The sequence below is a fragment of the Oncorhynchus clarkii genome, chromosome 32 (assembly GCF_045791955.1).
Source record: "Oncorhynchus clarkii lewisi isolate Uvic-CL-2024 chromosome 32, UVic_Ocla_1.0, whole genome shotgun sequence".
NCBI lineage: Eukaryota > Metazoa > Chordata > Actinopteri > Salmoniformes > Salmonidae > Oncorhynchus > Oncorhynchus clarkii.
Genome location: NC_092178.1, coordinates 27235597 through 27254267, shown reverse-complemented (window position 1 = coordinate 27254267; position 18671 = coordinate 27235597). Strand labels below are relative to the sequence as shown.

Below are 18671 nucleotides of genomic sequence, written 5' to 3'. Positions count from 1 at the left end.
GCACTGCTTTGCTTTATCTTGGCCATGTCACAGTTGTAAATGAGAACTTGTTCTCCTTTTGTCACGATCGTCGTAATGAGCGGACCAAGGCGCAGCGTGAGTATAGTTCAACATATTTTGAATCTCCGTGAAACAAACAAAACAATAAAGAAACAACGAAATGTGAAGTCATGACATGCACACAGGCAACTAAACAAACAATATCCCACAAAACACAGGTGGCGAAATGACTACCTAAATATGATCCCCAATCAGAGGCAACGATAAACAGCTGCCTCTAATTGGAAACCATATTAGCACCAACATAGAAATAGACATAATAGAACACCCCCTAGTCACGCCCTGATCTACTACACCATAGAGAACCAAGGGCTCTCTATGGTCAGGGCGTTTTTTGTCAAGGGCTTCAGTGATATCATTTAAAACCTTCATGGCTGCTGTAATTGTGCTCTGCTTCTTCCTGATATGTAAGTTGTTCAGCTATGAAATCAGCTGCCCGTTTTAGAAAGCAGGGCTCAAGATGATCAGGACCTGCAGGCTTTCTCTGATCTAAGGATTTCAGGGCTTTATGTACTTCCTGCACTGAGAATGGCAAAAAGCTAAAAGTTTGACCAGCTCTCACTGGTTCATCCACACATGGCTGTACAGAGACGAGATGATACTGAATCAAACAGCATACCAGATGATACAAAGCGCTCATTGAAACAATTCAGCATTTCAGTTTTGTCATATACAGCAAGTCCTTCAATACACATGACGGTAATTCATTAACATTACTGTTACCAGACATACACTTAATAGCCTTCCAAAACTTTCTAGGGTCATTCAGGTTATCAGTGGTAACAGACTTAAAATCTTCAGACTTGACCTTCCCGAGAAGAAAATAACACTTGTTTCGTAACTGCCAATCAGCCAATCAGAACATGATTTCCTTGCTTTAGCCCAGGCTAGATTACATTTGCAGATTATACTGCTACAACTGTCATGAATGTGACGTTTGTCAGGCCTGTAGTTTTTTCTTTAGGTGGAAATCTGCCTTTTAAACGTATGAGGATGCCTTGCATCATGCTGAATAATTGTATATTTTTAATCTAATAATAGACAATCATTTGAGCTGATGCGTTTCAGAAGAATAAAGGAGGGAAACTGTCAGCATTGTCCTGTATTGTGAATAATGTGTCCTCGTAAATGATGTGGGATGTGCTTGCATTAGCCTTCTTTCCGCTAGTGGTCTAGACGAGGTTAGCTCGACTGTGTAGTCGCAACATTCTAAATGCAGCGCTGCAATCAGATAATGATGTCCAGTTAAATAGGGGCCCAACCAAAACCCTCTCACAGAATGCTAATATACTTTTACTGCTTACATGCTTCACCGGTGCACCTTGGTCATCCATTTTCATTACAACCCACTAAGATTTATTATGCAGTAATAGTAGTACATACACATCTGTTTATTGGTTAGGGTGGAATATGTTTGGAGGTAATACTAATGTCTATAAATACAGATTTTTCCATCAGTCAACACACATCTTATTTGACAGCATATACAGTGACTAACATGATTCAATTATCTTGGCACAGTCCACATGACTCATTTCATATTTATAACATGCGTGCGGTTTTATTATGTCAAGATGAGTGGAGACACAATCTACAAGGACAGAATATCTTTATTTCTTAGGGTTAACAAAGTCCGAGCCAACCAACCACAGTAATGAATCACACTGGAGTCCCTTAGGAAACTCACTACCTTTAATTAATCCTCAAACAAAACACGACCCACACATGTATGCACTTAAAGACACACACACACACACACACACACACACACACACACACACACACACACACACACACACACACACACACACACACACACACACACACACACACACACACACACACACACACACACACACACACACACACTTCTGAAAAGAGTGGAAGGAACACAACAGACTCGGCAGCACCTATACAACGAGAAAGCGTGGAAGATGCTGATAATGGGGACGTCAACTGCACCCTCTCTCTTTCTTTCTCTTTCTCCCTCTCGATCTATCCCAGTCTCCCTCTTCCTTTCTCTGTCTCTCTCTCCCTTTCGTGTCTTATATAACGGTCTTTCCCTGTCTGGGAGAAACAGTCAGCTGAAGTGACACTGTGTCATCTAAAACTCCACACTCTGTCATCGTCCAGACAGACAGACATGGTCAGTTGTTGATCTGTCATCGTCCAGACAGACAGAGATGGTAAGTTGCTGCTCTGTCATCGCCCAGACAGACAGATATGGTCAGTTGCTTCTCTGTCATCGCCCAGGCAGACAGAGATGGTCAGTTGCTATCCAAAGGCCCAAGCTCTAGGGCAACTGACATCGAACTAGTGTATATGGGATGCTGTACACACGTAATCCACGCTAGTAACCATTCATTGTAATTTGAGTGCAGTCAAAACGTGATTTCCTGTGTTTTGGAATAATACTGTGAAATTGTGAAATGTATTTTAGTGTAAGACCTGTTTGAAAAGACCGCCTAAAATGTAGTCCTGTTTTGGTGGGACCGAGTTTTGACCTTTCTGCCAATAACAGCTAGTATCAGTTTTCCCCTCCCCACTCAGACCAGTCCAGGAAAGTCCTAGCAAAATTCTTGCTTTAGAAACTGCTTGTTGCTAAGAAGCTATTTTTGTTTCTTTTTGACCATTTTAATTTAAAACAAACACAGTAAGATAATTAATTTTTACTCAGAAATGATTTACTATTGAAATAAAAACGTCTGCAATGGACCTTTAAATGAAACGTGTAAATATCTCGGCTCTGTGTAGCAGAGAAGGTGCCACCCCACGTGAAGGAGGTGGAGCCTGCCCAGGTGAAGCCAAAGGAGGTGGAGCCTGGCCAGTTTAAGCTAAAGGAGGCGGAGCTTGCCCAGGCAAAGATGAAGGAGAGGCAGAAGTTCTTTGAAGAGGCATTCCAGCAAGACATGGATCAGTACCTGTCCACCGGTTACCTGCAGATCAGTGAGAGGAGAGGTGAGAGCCCCACATGAACCATAACGCCTTACCATCTTCAATGGAGAAGTACGGTCCCTGTGACAGATGGGTTGTGTGTGTGTGTGTGTGTACTGGCGAGTTTCCAATGAGGATTTACCCCAGTGTTTTACCCAAAAGGCTCAGACATTTTTTGTTGTTGTCTTACTGGGCCATGGCTCCAGCGGACCTGCGGACCTGCACCTTCTCACAAAGCAACATATTTGAATGATGCAAAGGTTGTTGATTCTACGTGCCAGAAGTCTTTAGTATCGCACTCCTGATGGAAACACAATGACAGCTCACCTTAACATAAAACACTGGCGACCCACAGGTGTGGGGGTAAGTCTCATTGGAAAAGCACCCTTTTGTGTGTGTATGTGTGCGTGGGTGCGTGCTTGTGTGTGTGGGGCTGGGTAATAACAGTTCAAATAAAATCCAACTTTATTTGTCACTTGCGCCGAATATAACAGGTAGACCTTACCGTGAAATGCTTACTTACAAGCCCTTAACCAACAGTGCAATTCAAGAAAGAGTTAAGAAAATATTTACCAAGTACATTAAAGTTAAAATTATTTAAAAAGTAACACGATAAAATAACAATAATGAGGCTATATACAGGGGCTACTGGTACCGAGTCAATGTGCGAGGGTACAGGTTAGTCAAGGTAAATTGTACATGTACAGTAGGTAGGGCTGAAGTGACTATACATAGATAACAGTGAGTAGCAGCAGTGTAATAACAAATGGAAGGGGGTGTCAATGTAAATAGTCCGGGTGGCCATTTCATGAATTGTTCAGCAGTCTTATGGCTTGGGGGTAGAAGCTGTTAGGGAGCCTTTTGGACCTAGACTTGACGCTCTGGTACCGCTTGCCAAGCGGTAGCAGAGAGAACAGTATATGACTTGGGTGACAATTTGACAGTTCTCTCTCTCTCTTTACTCTGCACACCCTGCTGCCCTGCCCTGCTCTCCTCGTATCCTTGAGGTACGCCGTCTCAGTTGTCAATCATACCTCACAGTGCACTGTGTGTTTGTGACGCATGCAACACGTGATCTTAACACCGGTATAACAACAGATACGGTTCCTGCAATGTGATGAATCCAGGACATGTATAGAACCAGGATAGAACCCTACAGAAACCAGCCTGGAATCATTTCAGACAGGATAGAACCCTATACTCCTGCCTGGAATCAATTTAGACAGGATAGAACCCTGCAGACTAGCTAGCTAGCATGCAAGATTTTGTTGTGGATTCCAAGATTACCCAGTTTTAGCCAAGAGCAGTTTGATGGTTTTGCCAAGGTTGTTATTTCTTCCTTAGTGTGTTTGAGAGTTTTAAAACAGAAAAAGGCTCTTCCTGGACTCAGCCCCTTGTCGTTGCATTCTTGGTTTTGTATGCGTTGGTGACTAACACCTGTGTCTTGCTGCTCAGGGCCAATAGGAAGCTTTTCGTCCATGGAGGTGAACGTGGACATGCTGGAGCAGATGGACCTGTCCGACCATGAGAGCTTTGACGTCTTCCTCCTCTCTGGGGGAGAGGACAACAACGCTGCCTCCCCCATGCTAGGTATGGCACACAGACCCAGACACACACTCAAACAGACATGCACAGTCAGACCATCAAATAATTAGGATATACAGTCGTGGCCAAAAGTTTTGAGAATGACACAAATATTAATTTCCACAAAGTTTGCTGCTTCAGTGTCTTTAGATATTTTTGTCAGATGTTACTATGGAATACTGAAGTATAATTACAAGCATTTCATAAGTGTCAAATACTTTTCTTGACAATTATATGAAGTTGATGCAAAGATATTAGAAGTGTTGACCCTTCTTTTTCAAAACCTCCGCCCTGGCATGCTGTCAATTAACTTCTGGGCCACATCCTGACTGATAGCAGCCCATTCTTGCATAATCAATGTTTGGAATTTGTGGAGTTTTGTTTGTCCACCTGCCTCTTGAGGATTGACCACAAGTTCTCAATGGGAATAAGGTCTGGGGAGTTCCCTGGACAAGGACCCAAAATATCAATGTTTTGTTCCCCGAGCCACTTAGTTATCACTTTTGCCTTATGGAAAGGCACTCCATCATGCTGGAAAAGGCATTGTTCCTGTCTGGTTGGGAGAAGTTGCTCTCGGAGGATGCGTTGTACCATTCTTTATTCATGGCTGTGTTCTTAGGCAAAATTGTGAGTGATCCACTCCCTTGGCTGAGAAGCAACCCCACACATGAATGGTCTCAGGATGCTTTACTGTTGGCATGACACAGGACTGATGGTAGCGCTCACCTTGTCTTCTCCGGACAAGCTTTTTTCCGGATGCCCCAAACAATCGGAAAGGGGATTCATCAGAGAAAATGACTTTACCCCAGTCCTCAGCAGTCCAATCCCTGTACATTTTGCAGAATATCAGTCTGTCCCTGATGTTTTTCCTGGAGAGAAGTGGCTTCTTTGCTGCCCTTCTTGACAGAAGAAGAACAATGATGCCAAGCACCACCCTCCTTTTGAAGCTTCCAGTCTGTTATTCGAACTCAATCAGCATGACAGAGTGATCTCCAGCCTTGTCCTCATTAACACTCACACCTGTGTTAACGAGAGAATCACTGACATGATGTCAGCTGGTCCCTTTGTGGCAGGGCTGAAATGCAGTGGAAATGTTTTTGGGGGATTCAGTTCATTTGCATGGCAAAGAGGGACTTTGCAATTAATTGCAATTCATCTGATCACTCTTCATAACATTCTGGAGTATATGCAAATTGCCATCAGGGTTTTAGGTGACAAGCCAAATTTCTTCAGCCTGCTGAGGTTGAAGAGGCGCCATGGTGGACCATTTCAGTTTGTCCGTGATGTGTACTCCGAGGAAGTTAAACCTTTCCACCTTCTCCACTGCTGTCCCGTCGATGTGGATAGGGGGGTGCTTCCTCTGCTGTTTCCTGAAGTCCACGATCATCTCCTTTTTTTTGTTGACGTTGAGTGAGAGATTGTTTTCCTGACACCACACTCTGAGTGCCCTCATCTCCTCCCTGTAGGCTGTCCCGTCATTGTTGGTTATCAAGCTCACAAGTGTTGTGTCATCTGCAAACTTGATGAATAAGTTGGAGGAGTGCATGGCCACGCATTCATGGGTGAACAGGAAGTACAGGAGGGGGCTGAGCACGCACCCATGTGGGGCCCCAGTGTTGAGGATCAGCGAAGTGGAGATGTTGTTTCCTACCTTCACCACCTGGGGGCGGCCTTTCAGAAAGTCCAGGACCCAATTTCACAGGGCGGGGTCGAGACCCAGAGCCTTAATTTTAATGATGAGCTTGGAGGGTACTATGGTGTTGAATGCTGAGCTGTAGTCAATATACAGCATTCTTACATACGTAGGTATTCCTCTTGTCCAGATGGGATAGGGCAGTGTGCAGTGTGATGGTGATTGCATCGTCTGTGGACCTGTTGGGGCGGTATACAAACTCAAGTGGGTCTAGTGTGGCAGGTAAGGTGGAGGTGATATGATCCTTGACTAGTCTCTCAAAGCACTTTATGATGACAGAAGTGAGCGTTACGGGGCGATAGTAATTTAGTAGTTCAGTTATCTTCACCTTATTTGGTACAAGAACAATGGTGGCCATCTTAAAGCACGTGGGGACAGCAGACTGGGATACTCATCTTTCAAATTTAGGTTAAAATAATTCATATTTTCCCCCCAACACTGTCTTAGCAGAGGCCACCACCCCCCACCCAGGAGCAAGACACTTTGAGGACAGCAGCTCACAAGCCACATTAGGGCCAGAGTAGGAGCTGAAACCCTGAGAGGATGGGAGCTAAGACACTGAACAGACCGAAACCCTGAGAAGATGGGAGCTAAGATAATGAACAGACCGAAACCCTGAGAAGATGGGAGCTAAGACACTGAACAGACCGTAACCCTGAGAAGATGGGAGCTAAGACACTGAACAGACCGAAACCCTGAGACGATGGGAGCTAAGACACTGAACAGACCGAAACCCTAGGAGGATGGGAGCTAAGACACTGAACAGACCGAAACCCTGAGAGGATGGGAGCTAAGACACTGAACAGACCGAAACCCTGAGAGGATGGGAGCTAAGACACTGAACAGACCGAAACCCTGGGAGGATGGGAGCTAAGACACTGAACAAACCGAAACCCTGGGAGGATGGGAGCTAAAATACTGAACAGACCGAAACCCTGAGAAGATGGGAACTAAAATACTGAACAGACCGAAACCCTGAGAGGATGAGAGCTAAGACACTGAACAGACCGAAACCCTGAGAAGATGGGAGCTAAGACACTGAACAGACCGAAACCCTGGGAGGATGGGAGCTAAAACACTGAACACACCGAAACCCTGGGAGGATGGGAGCTAAGACAATATACAGACCGAAACCCTGAGAGGATGGGAGCTAAGACACTGAACAGACCAAAACCCTGAGAGGATGGGAGCTAAGACAATATACAGACCGAAACCCTGAGCGGAATATATGCTATGCACTGGATGCATGGAGGAAGAGATGCATAATTTATGTTTCCTGAATTTTCATCCTTTTCTGTAAAGAAATAACTGCATGTTGAACATTGTGGTTACAAGTATTATTACCCCATAATCTCTAAATAAATAAATAAATAAACATTTCACCCTGAAATTAGTCACCCATGATTCACCAAACAATATTTTATATAATATCTCCACTAACCAAAGATAATTGTAAGGATTAAAAATAATAATGTCAAATTAAAAGCAGAAAGATTAATGAAATGGCAAAGTACAGAAGAGGAACTTATTGATGCAATGAAATCCTTTAAGTCCCAGAAAACTCCAGTTGAGGAATACCAAACCTTTTTAGATGTACTCAGAGGACCGTTATTAGCGTGTTTTAACCACTCCTATAAAATGGTAGATTATCAGATACTCATTATTACTGAAACAGGACCCAAGTGATAAATATAAAGATTCAGTCCATTAAAAAAAATGAAGGCTCCTTACACATCAGTGTTGTGATACAAACATTTTTGCAAAATTCATAGCACATAGAATTAAAAAGGTAATGTCAGATATTAGTCATCCTAATCAGACAGGGTTTTTACATGGACGATATATTGGAGATAATACCGTATAAGACTCGAAGTACTGGAAACAATAGAACACTATGAAAAATCTGGGCAACCAGGCCTGGTATTCATAGCTGACTTTGAAAAGGATTTTAATAAAGTACGACTGGAATTGATATATAAATGCCTGGAATATATACATTTTGGAGAATTTTGTTTACAATAGTTTAAAGTTATGTATAGTAACCCTAGGTGTGAAATAGTAAATAATGGCTACTTCTCAGAAAGTATTAAACTGTCAAGAGGAGTAAAACAAGGTTGTCCACTTTCAGCATATCTATTTATTGTGACCATTGAAATGTTAGCTATTAAAATCAGATCCAACAATAATATCAAGGGGCTAGAAATACAGGGCTTAAAAACGAAGGTGTCATTGTACACTGATGATTTATGTTCTTTTAAATCAACAATTAGGATCCCTCCACAGCCTCATATAAGATCTAGATATTTTTTCTAACCTCTCAGGATTAGAACCAAAGTGTGCTATATTACATATTGGATAACTAAAGAAGACAACTTTTACATTACTGTGTAGTTTACCAATACAATGGTCTGCCTTGGAAGTGGACATACTCAGCATTTATATTTCGAAAGAAAGAATGGATCTCACAACATAATATTTTTTTATAGAAAGTTAGCAAAAATAGATGAGATCGTGCTACCATGGAAAGGAAAAAACCTGTCTATTTGTGGAAAAATCACCCTGATTAACTCTTTAGTCATATCCCAGTTGACCTATTTTCTTAAGGCCTAGCCTACACCTAGCTACTAGTTTTTTTTAATTTATTATATGAGCAAAAAATATTTATTTTTATTTGGAATGGCAAGCCAGACACAATTAAAAGGGCCTATTTATATAATGAATGTGAATTTGGAGGGCAGAAATTATGAAAAATGAAAGCATTAGACTTCTCACTAAAGGCTTCAGTCATACAAGTTACACTTAAATCCAACTGGTTCACTAGCAGATTAGTCCAAATTGCCTTATTTAAGAATAGCCTTTTTCCCTTTTTTCAGATTACAACCTCTCACTTTCGGTTATTTGAAAAATGAAACAATCTCAAAAATATCGCTATAAAGTTGTTTGCAATGTCAGTTTAATCCACGAGAAAAGACAGAACAAATATTATAACAAATATTAAGTTAAGTTAAACTCAAATATAGTGATTGATACAAAACATTTTTTTTGCAGGATTCTTTATAAAAAAAACGGTATAATCTTTGTAAGTGATTTCATAAATAGGATATGTCACACATGCAGCCAACAAAAATATATGGAAAAGTATTACAAACAACTAATTGCCTCATTACCGTAAAAATGGAAGAGGCAAGTGGAAGGGGGAGAAAGTAAGGAACTTCTCTGTCGGCCCTGCATTAAAGACCAAAATTGGTTAAAAAAAAACTGTGATAAATAAAAAAGTATACCAGTTTAATTTGAGGACCAACAAATGGACAGCTGTGCCATATGGATAGCAAAATCATTGGGAAGAGATCTCCGATTTACCGATTCCATGGCACATGGTTTATGAACTGATACACAAAACGACACTGGATTTAAAACTTAGTTTTTCAATTTAAATTGTTATACAAAATTCTTGCAACTAATAGAATGTTATATATATGCTCTGCAGATTTGGCTGCGAAGAGACAGAATTATTAAATCATTTGTTTTGTTTTTTGCATATAGGTTGAAAAATATAAGGCAAATAGAAATCAAAACTGGATGGTCTTCAGAGATAGATGGGAGGGGTTGAGGGCAGCTGAAGGGTGGGACTAAAAACAAACAAAAGAAAGCTATTGTAACATATACAGTGTCTGTAAAATGTATATAGTATATAGTATATATAAGCTGGAAGTAGAAGCCTAAGTGTTGTTGTCCATTAGTTTATTCCAATTAGGGGAGGGGTGGTAATGTTAGGGGAAAATAATAAAGGAAAATATATTTTAAAAATATATATTTTATATACACTACCAGTAAAAAGTTTTAGAACACCTACTCATTCAAGGGGTTGTCTTTATTCTTACTATGTTCTACATTGTAGAATAATAGTGAAGACATCAAAACTATGAAATAACACCTATGGAATCATGTAGTAACCAAAACAGTGTTAAACAAATCAAAATATGTTTTATATTCTTCAAAGTAGCCATCCTTTATTTGATGACAGCTTTGCCCACTCTTGGCATTCTCTCAACCAGCTTCACCTGGAATGCTTTTCCAACAGTCTTGAAGGAGTTCCCACATATGCTGAGCACTTGTTTGTTGCTTTTCCTTCACTCCACGGTCCGACTCATCACAAACCATCTCAATTTGGTTGAGTTCGGGGGATTGTGGAGGCCAGGTCATCTGATGCAGCACTCCATCACTCTCCTTCTTGGTAAAATAGCCCTTACACAGTGTTGTGTTGGGTCATTGTCCTGTTGAAAAACAAATGATAGTCCCACTAAGGCCAAACCAGATGGGATGGCGTATCACTGCAAAATGCTGTGGTAGCGATGCTGGTTAAGTGTGCCTTGAATTCTAAATAAATCACAGACAATGTCACCAGCAAACCACCATCACACTTCCTCCTCCTCCATGCTTCATGGTGGGAACCACATATGCAGAGATAATCTGTTCACCTACTCTGTCTCACAAAGACACGGTGGTTGGAACCAAAAAATCTCAAATTTGGACTCATCAGAGCAAAGGATAGATTTCCACAGGTCTAATGTCCATTGCTCGTGTTTCTTGGTCCAAGCAAGTCTCTTCTTCTTATTGGTGTCCTTTAGTAGTTGTTTCTTTGCAGCAATTCGACCATGAAGGCCTGATTCACACCCTCTCCTCTGAACAGTTTATGTTGAGATGTGTCTGTTACTTGAACTCTGTGAAGCATTTATTTGGGTGCAGTTAATTGCCGATTTCTGAGGCTAGTTACTCTAATAAACTCATCCTCTGCAGCAGATGTGACTCTGGGTCTTCCTTTCCTGTGGCAGTCCTCATGAGAGCCAGTTTTATCATAGCGCTTGATGGTTTTTGCGACTGCACACAAAAGGTCTTCAAATTCTCCGGATTGACTGACCTTTATGTCTTAAAGTAATGACGGAGTGTCGTTTCTCTTTGCTTATTTTAACTGTTCTTGCCATAATATGGACTTGGTCTTTACCAAATAAGGCCGTCTTCTGTGTACCACCCCTACCTTGTTACAACACAACTGATTGGCTCAAACATTAAGAAGTAAATAAATTCCACAAATTAACAAGGCACAGCTGTTAATTGAAATGCATTCCAGGTGACTACCTCAAATCAAATCAAAGTTTATTTGTCACGTACGCCAAATACACCACCTTACTTACAGGCTCTAACCAATAGTGCAAAAATGGTATGAGGTGAACAATAGGTAAGTAAATAAATAAAAACAGTAAAAAGACAGTGAAAAACAGTATTGAGGCTATAACAGTAGTGATGCTATAACAGTAGTGAGGCTATATACAGTAGTGAGGCTATAAAAGTAGCGAGGCTACATACAGACACCGGTTAGTCAGTCTGATTGAGGTAGTATGCACATGTAGATATGGTTAAAGTGACTATGCATAAATGATGAACAGAGTAGCAGTAGTGTAAAGAGGGGTTGGCGGGTGGTGGGTGGTCGGGACACAATGCAGATAGCCCGGTTAGCCACTGTGCGGGAGCACTGGTTGGTCGGGCCAATTGTGGTAGTATGCACATGAATGTATAGCTAAAGTGACTATGCATATGATAAGCAGAGAGTAGCAGCAGCGTAAGAGGGGTTGGGGGGCACACAATGCAAATAGTTTGGGTAGCCATTTGATTACCTGTTCAGGATTCCTATGGCTTGGGGGTAAAAACTGTTGAGAAGCCTTTTTGTCCTAGACTTGGCACTCCGGTGCCGCTTGCCATGCCATATTTTTTTTAACATGTTTTATTTTATAACAGACATGCACAGTAAACAGCAACTTCATAGTTTGATTCACTGGCACTGCATAAAACGTCTCTCCTCCGTATGTCTCTCAGGTCCAGACGTTGACTCGTTAACCACAGAGATCACCCTGCAGGTTCCCACCCAGGCTGAGCTAGGAAACAAGCTGTCCTCCCTCTCCTCCACATGCACTGACAGCCAGGACACCGAGGCTGGGGACGATGATGAAGAGGATGAAGGGGGAAGGGAGGACAGCAGCCACCGTCCTGTTGGGGTGCAGAGGTTCCCCCCAACACTGTCCTAGCAGAGAGGCCACCACCCCCCACCCAGAAGCAAGACACTTAAACACTGAGGACAGCAGCTCACAGGCCACATAAGGGCCAGAGTAGGAGCTAAGACAATGAACAGACCGAAACCCTGAGAGGATGGGAGCTAAGACAATGAACAGACCGAAACCCTGAGAGGATGGGAGCTAAGACAATGAACAGACCGAAACCCTGAGAGGATGGGAGCTAAGACAATGAACAGACCAAAACCCTGAGAGGATGGGAGCTAAGACAATGAACAGACCGAAACCCTGAGAGGATGGGAGCTAAGACACTGAACAGACCGAAACCCTGAGAGGATGGGAGCTAAGACAATGAACAGACCGAAACTGAGTGGAATATATGTGATGCACTGGATGCATGGAGGAAGAGATTCGTAATTTGTTTCCTGTATTTTCATCCTTTTCTGAAAAGAAATAACTCCATGTTGAACATTGTGGTTACAGTATTATTCCCCCATAATCTCTCGACTTGGTAATAAATATTTCACCACCCTGTACTACCATTTCTCATACTGATACCTTAAAAGTTATTTCATAATGAAATGAAACTGGAATAGAATGACCCTGTTTCATAGACTCCCTCCATGAGTCTTGATTTCTAACTTTAAAAAATCCTTCTTTAACCTGTCCCCTCCCCTTCATATACACTGATCAAAGTGGATTTAACAAGTGACATCAATAAGGGATCATAGCTTTCACCTCATCAGTCTAATGGAAAGAATAGGTGGTCAGAATGACTTGTAAACTGTGTAACATGATTATATAGAATCATATCATACAGCAAAAGGCCTGCTAGTGGAGTAATAGCTCACAGGTGTGGGTGAATAGCAGGTTATTGCAGAGTGAGAGGGGGACTAAGTAGCCTCTCGGTCTGGTGGGGTCTTACAGCGTTGGTTTCATACCTTTTTGTTATGGCACGCCTTTTAGATTTTCCCTTTTTCTATATTATTTGTCACCATTTCAACATCAATGACCTGGTTGGGCTGGCTTACTAGAGTCGGGACAGAACTCATCCTGGACCCTGGTAAGTATGCAGGTACATTACAGACAACATCGGTCCGCTTACTCTTTAGTTTCATACTGAACGCACACGTTTATATCAAGTTATGGACCAATTAGTCAGGCTTGGACCCCTAGACGTGGAGAGTAGACTTATTCGTAGAATGGTTAATGAGCTGCGTAACATGACATGTTCAGAACAACAAAGACGAACATACACACAGGTACAAAAGAAAAGACGGTGAAATTGTCTGTACGTTTTTATTAAACCTTTAGTACAAACTGCAAAAGTAAAAAAAAAAAACTGGCAATATAACCAACATGAAATCTTTCCAAGTGGAAGGAAAGTTGGAGACGCATCGCTAATAAATTAACTTGCCAGACCGACCGTGCGCAATAGTTTATACTGTAGAAAAAGAAAATGCAAAAAAAAAAAAAAAAAATCGGAATAAAATACATTGTAAGGCCATAAAAACTTGACAACCACTTTCTGTGGAAAACATCCAACTTGGTTTTCATTAAATACTCCTAAAACAGTTCAGTCTTCTGTAAAGGACAACAACCAACAAACTTGATAATAGGATCACCTTGTCAGCCACCACTGGCAAGCTCAGTGCAACATGAGCTACTACATTGTTGAATTTTCAGTAATGAAAATTTAAAACATTTTTTTTTATGAACATATTTTCCCTTTTCTTTAAAAAAGTAAAGCTAAAAAATAAAAATAAAATAGGGGGCCATTGCTACTCCATATCTTTCTCACTGATGTAAGCAGCACTTAAATGTATACACGTAACCAGAGCAACCCTGTAAGCATCAAACTCACACACATGAAGAAACTGAAACGTAAGGCTTTTTCTTCATCAAGCACTTCCTCCCTTGCTTCCGCTAATACCTTTAGAGGCATCATTCCTTCCTTCCCCCCAGAAAAGGCTCAAGTATTTAAAGACATTTACAGGATTATGTACAAAAGTTTGTTTTTGTGTTGGACTGTCTCCTAAAATCAAACATTATACATCTGAAAAAGGGAAAATGCAAAAGCAAAAAAACAACACGGATTTCCATATTTCACATTTTACACCCTTCGACTAGTGGTTCTACACGCACATCAGAACGCATACACAATAAAAATATCAAATAATAATAAAATAAGTCATGTTTACTGGTACAGCTGAAACAATAGGACTGGAAGAATGGAATGTTAACATGATTGCACATCTAGAAGAGGAGAGCCTAGAACCCTAACCTAACCCTGTGGGAGAGGAGAGCCTAGAACCCTAACCTAACCCTGTGGGAGAGGAGAGCCTAGAACCCTAACCTAACCCTGTGGGAGAAGAGAGCCTAGAACCCTAACCCTGTGGGACATGAAAACCTTGAACCTCATCCCTGTGGGAGAGGAGAGTAGTAGTTAGCCAGCACCTCACCTTTCTTTTGTATTGTTATACAGTAATAATAACCAACAGCACCAAAAATGATGGATCTCCTTGCTGAGTATTAGGCACAGTTTTCACTCGCTAGCGAAGGAGGCCTCCCTTCTACTACGGGCACAGAGACCAACGGCACCCAGTTCTGCATTTCTGACGTACAGCCACGGCACCTAGGTCTGTGTTTCTGACATACGGCACACCAGGCTGTATTTCTGACATACAGCCACGGCACCTAGGTCTGTGTTTCTGACATACGGCACACCAGGCTGTATTTCTGACATACAGCCACGGCACCTAGGTCTGTGTTTCTGACATACGGCACACCAGGCTGTATTTCTGACATACAGCCACGGCACCTAGGTCTGTGTTTCTGACATACGGCACACCAGGCTGTATTTCTGACATACAGCCACGGCACCGCTAGTTCCACAGCCACCAAGGAACAAAACAACAAAATAAACACAGAAGACTAAAATCAAAGCTAAAATACAAAATAAAAACAAGCAAGCCAAAACATCTGCCTTTCAAGTTTTACCTGGCGTGGGTTAGGGAGCAACAGACCCTGAACAACAGAGCTGCTGCAGGTGAAAAAGGAGAATATAAACAATTCATCTTCAAAAACTAAAGACGAGAGCAAACTTTGGGTTCTACTTTCAATAAAAATGAAAAAAGGAGCACCTTCTCCGTTCGTCCCTTTGTTCACAGTTGACAGGTGGCGATGGGTGTGACTGCAGTGTGGGTAGGGAAGACCAATCTGACCCTATCCTCAAAAAGTGTAGAGGGGGGCAGTGCAAGGGGCACAACATTTACCGGTGAACTTTTCAATTAATGCTAAGGACGACATCAACTAACCCCCCCCCCCCCCCCCCCCAAAAAAATAAACTGAAAAATAGTTTTTTCTGTGCTAGTGCAAAAAAATACAGTTTGCTTTCACAAGTTTGCCATACTAATGGGGGGGGTTGTTTGTCATGGTAAGGGGCACAGGTAGGGGAGATTTGGGGCATTAAAAGCTGGAAATATTTTTTCTTTCTTTAAAAAGGACAACAGTGATTGGCCAAACTAAGATGGAGGGGCAGTGAGGGGTGTTAACGTCCTTAGGAGACGGCTGCGGGAGACAGGTGGGAGGAGAGGCGGGACAGGGACACTTCCACGGTGGCTCTCTTCCGGGGACCGCGTTTGGGTGGTGGTTTAAAGGGGCTCGCACCATTACATTTCTCAGTCGTCTTCCCCAGGGCCTTGCCGCACACCTGCTTCACCAAGCTGTTGATCTGCTCCTGCAAGGGGGTGAGGCATGGGGGGCACAGCCAGGGAAGGGAGGAATCAGAGAGAAAGCATATGTGTTATATGCATGTTACGCCACTCTACTGTTGAAGGTTCTGAGCATTTCTACTCAGATAAGACCGGGCCATCCCAGCAAACTAAAATCGGTTCTGTGATTGTTCCCAGAACATTTATTAGGTTGCCCAAAAGTTCTAACACAAAACATGCCAAGGATATTTAATTTAAATCATTAAAAAATAAATATATATTATGTTTTTGGGACATAATCATCCTAATGTTAGATAAAACCCTAACTAGCTTAGGGCTCTATTCAATCCGTATCGCGGAGGTTCAGCGTTAAAGCCCAATTTAAACTTAAAAAGGCAATGTTCCCAACGTGGTGGAGACTACGTTCACGGTAAATGCTGCTTGTGACAGCTCAATCGGAAAATGTACTTCACATGTCCATCGCGCAATCTGTAACGCTTCAGCAATAGATTGAATAGCGCAGTTAAATGGGAATGTTAGCTAATGTCCTGGGAATGTTCCCGGTTTTCTGGGAAGGCATCTTACCTCATCATAACGATACATCATCTTGAGGCCTCTGCAGGACTTGTGATTCTCCACGTATCTCAGAGCACACTCCAGACAGAAGACCACGTTCTCATTCTCCTGGACCACCTGGTGTAGACAACACAACACATATTTTCATGGAGTGGTCAACTCCATTCATCCTCAGCACCAGCGCTAGTTCAACTAATCATAGCACTAGTCTCCGTATCCCAGCCCTAGCACTATTCCCCATGGCACAGCTCTCACCATGGACAGGTAGCAGAGGTGTTGGCAGGTCTGGCAGCGTCTCTCTGAGGACTCTAGCGCCAGCCACTTCCTGGGTTTCTTGCGTCCGTCGCCAGGCACCAGGTTGTTGTCGTGTGTTCCGTAGCGGGCAGAAGACAGAAGCCCCGCCTCGTACAGTTCCTGCCGTTGTCTCATCTCTATGTTCCTATTGGAGCAGACAGAGCAACACAACTCAGTGATTCCAAACGCCACAACAGAACTCAACTCAGGGATTAAGCACAGTACAGCAAACAGTCAGTCCTATTTCAATGTCTTTTGGCCTTGATGTAGACACTAAGCCCATCCATTAAAGCATGGAGTGCATTTGGGGTCTTTGATCATACTGCCATGGCAGCTGACGCTAACAACATCCATGTTTTGATGTGACCGGTTTCCATGGCTACTCACCTGAGGTCTTTGAGAAGAGCGGAGATTGTTGTCAGAAGGTGTCCGTTCTCGCGTTTCGATTCGGCCGTGGCGATCTGGTAGAGTAACTTCTCCATGGAGAAGGGTTTGGCTATGTGCCGGCATTTAAGGTCCTACAGATGGAAGGCAGAGAGACACTGGGTTAACAGAATATTCTGTCAATGTTCTACAGACTTTTGTACCAGCCAGATTAAACTACATTACAGATTACACATGACACTACACTAATCAACAGGAACAAAATTGTGCATAGACTGTACAGCGGGGCTCACCAACCCTGTCCTGGAGAGCTACAATACCCTCAGAGGTTTCAGCTCCATCCCCAATGAACTAACCTGATTAATCTCATCAACCAGCTAATTATTACAATCAGGTGTGCTAAATTAGGGTTGGAGTGAAAACCTACAGGACAGAGTAGCTCTCCAGATACAGGGGTGAGCAGCCCTGTTCTAGAGATACTGTTGTAGACAATGAGCTATATCTCTAAATGGCCACAAGCAGGCAGCAGACAGCAGCTCCAGCCTTACCTTAGAAGCCTCGTATCCCAGGTTCATCCACTGGGGGGTGGCAAAGTGAACGGTTTCCGACACACTGTAGCCACAGCAGACCTTGGACACAAAGGTCCCCGGGAAGCAGACCACAAACTGACCACTCTGCTGGACGGTGCGGTGGACCTTGATACCCTCTTGACAAAGCACCTCCGGAGAGATCATGATGTTCTTCTCCAGCATCTCCAGCCCAGGGGTCCCGTTGGCCTGCAGCAGTGTGTGAACCACCTTGTCAAGCTTCACCTTCTCTTCAGCAGGAACAGAATACCTGGCAGGGCGAGAGGGGTCCACTCAGGCTCATTCAACTGTGTGTGTGTGTGTGTGTGTGTGTGTGTGTGTGTGTGTGTGTGTGTGTGTGTGTGTGTGTGTGTGTGTGTGTGTGTGTGTGTGTGTGCGGTTTGCAGGACATCAACTGTGCAGTGTAACCCCTCAGCTTTGAACAGTCAGAGGAAGGTCTGTGCTTATGCACTGCCTCAAGAGGTGCGAGAGAGTGAATGACAGAGTGAATGACAGCCTGAGTGTCTGCTTTCCTGTGGGGAATCACAGCCTGTACGGATCATGGCCTGTGGTTTCATCTGTAAAATGGAGGATCTTGATTGCATTATAGAACTGGACAACTAGGTCCTCTGGGAATAGTGTAACAGACTTGCGCTTGTTCTAGAGCATCCCAAACTAGCACTTCCTGTAACTCTGGCACGTGTAGACAGGCTGTCTGGCCCATTCCTGTAACTCTAGGACAGTGTTTCCCAAACTAGGGGATGCGAGGGGGCAGCTTTAAACTTACTCTTGAAAGTTATAA

At 42.8% G+C, this 18671-nt stretch overlaps 2 protein-coding genes across 2 annotated transcripts in view; one reads left to right on the top strand and one right to left on the bottom strand.

Annotated features, from left to right (window-relative positions):
* The first annotated feature begins 430 nt into the window (after positions 1 to 430).
* LOC139391922 (dysbindin-like) lies at positions 431 to 12869 on the top strand. The gene is made up of 4 exons (XM_071139532.1): positions 431 to 467; positions 2815 to 3018; positions 4450 to 4584; positions 12143 to 12869. The coding sequence occupies exons 1-4, from the start codon at positions 431 to 433 to the stop codon at positions 12349 to 12351; spliced, it is 585 nt and encodes a 194-aa protein (XP_070995633.1). The 3' UTR covers positions 12352 to 12869.
* A 752-nt stretch (positions 12870 to 13621) lies between these two features.
* The window catches only part of LOC139391725 (protein Jumonji-like), a 90545-nt gene continuing 85495 nt past the window's right edge, over positions 13622 to 18671 (bottom strand). The window contains exons 14-18 of the mRNA XM_071139224.1: positions 17852 to 18140; positions 17307 to 17437; positions 16881 to 17064; positions 16635 to 16742; positions 13622 to 16075 (exon numbers count right to left, since the gene is read on the bottom strand). Of these exons, the coding sequence (XP_070995325.1) occupies positions 15896 to 16075; positions 16635 to 16742; positions 16881 to 17064; positions 17307 to 17437; positions 17852 to 18140 (892 nt within the window). The 3' untranslated portion in view covers positions 13622 to 15895. The remainder of the gene's footprint in view (positions 16076 to 16634; positions 16743 to 16880; positions 17065 to 17306; positions 17438 to 17851; positions 18141 to 18671) is intronic.

Coding starts and splice junctions, on each gene's coding strand:
- LOC139391922 (XM_071139532.1), top strand. CDS start 431: ATGGCTGCTGTAATTGTGCTCTGCTTCTTCCTGATAT. Junction 468..2,814: donor GCTCTGCTTCTTCCTGATAT/GTAAGTTGTTCA, acceptor GGCTCTGTGTAG/CAGAGAAGGTGCCACCCCAC. Junction 3,019..4,449: donor GCAGATCAGTGAGAGGAGAG/GTGAGAGCCCCA, acceptor CTTGCTGCTCAG/GGCCAATAGGAAGCTTTTCG.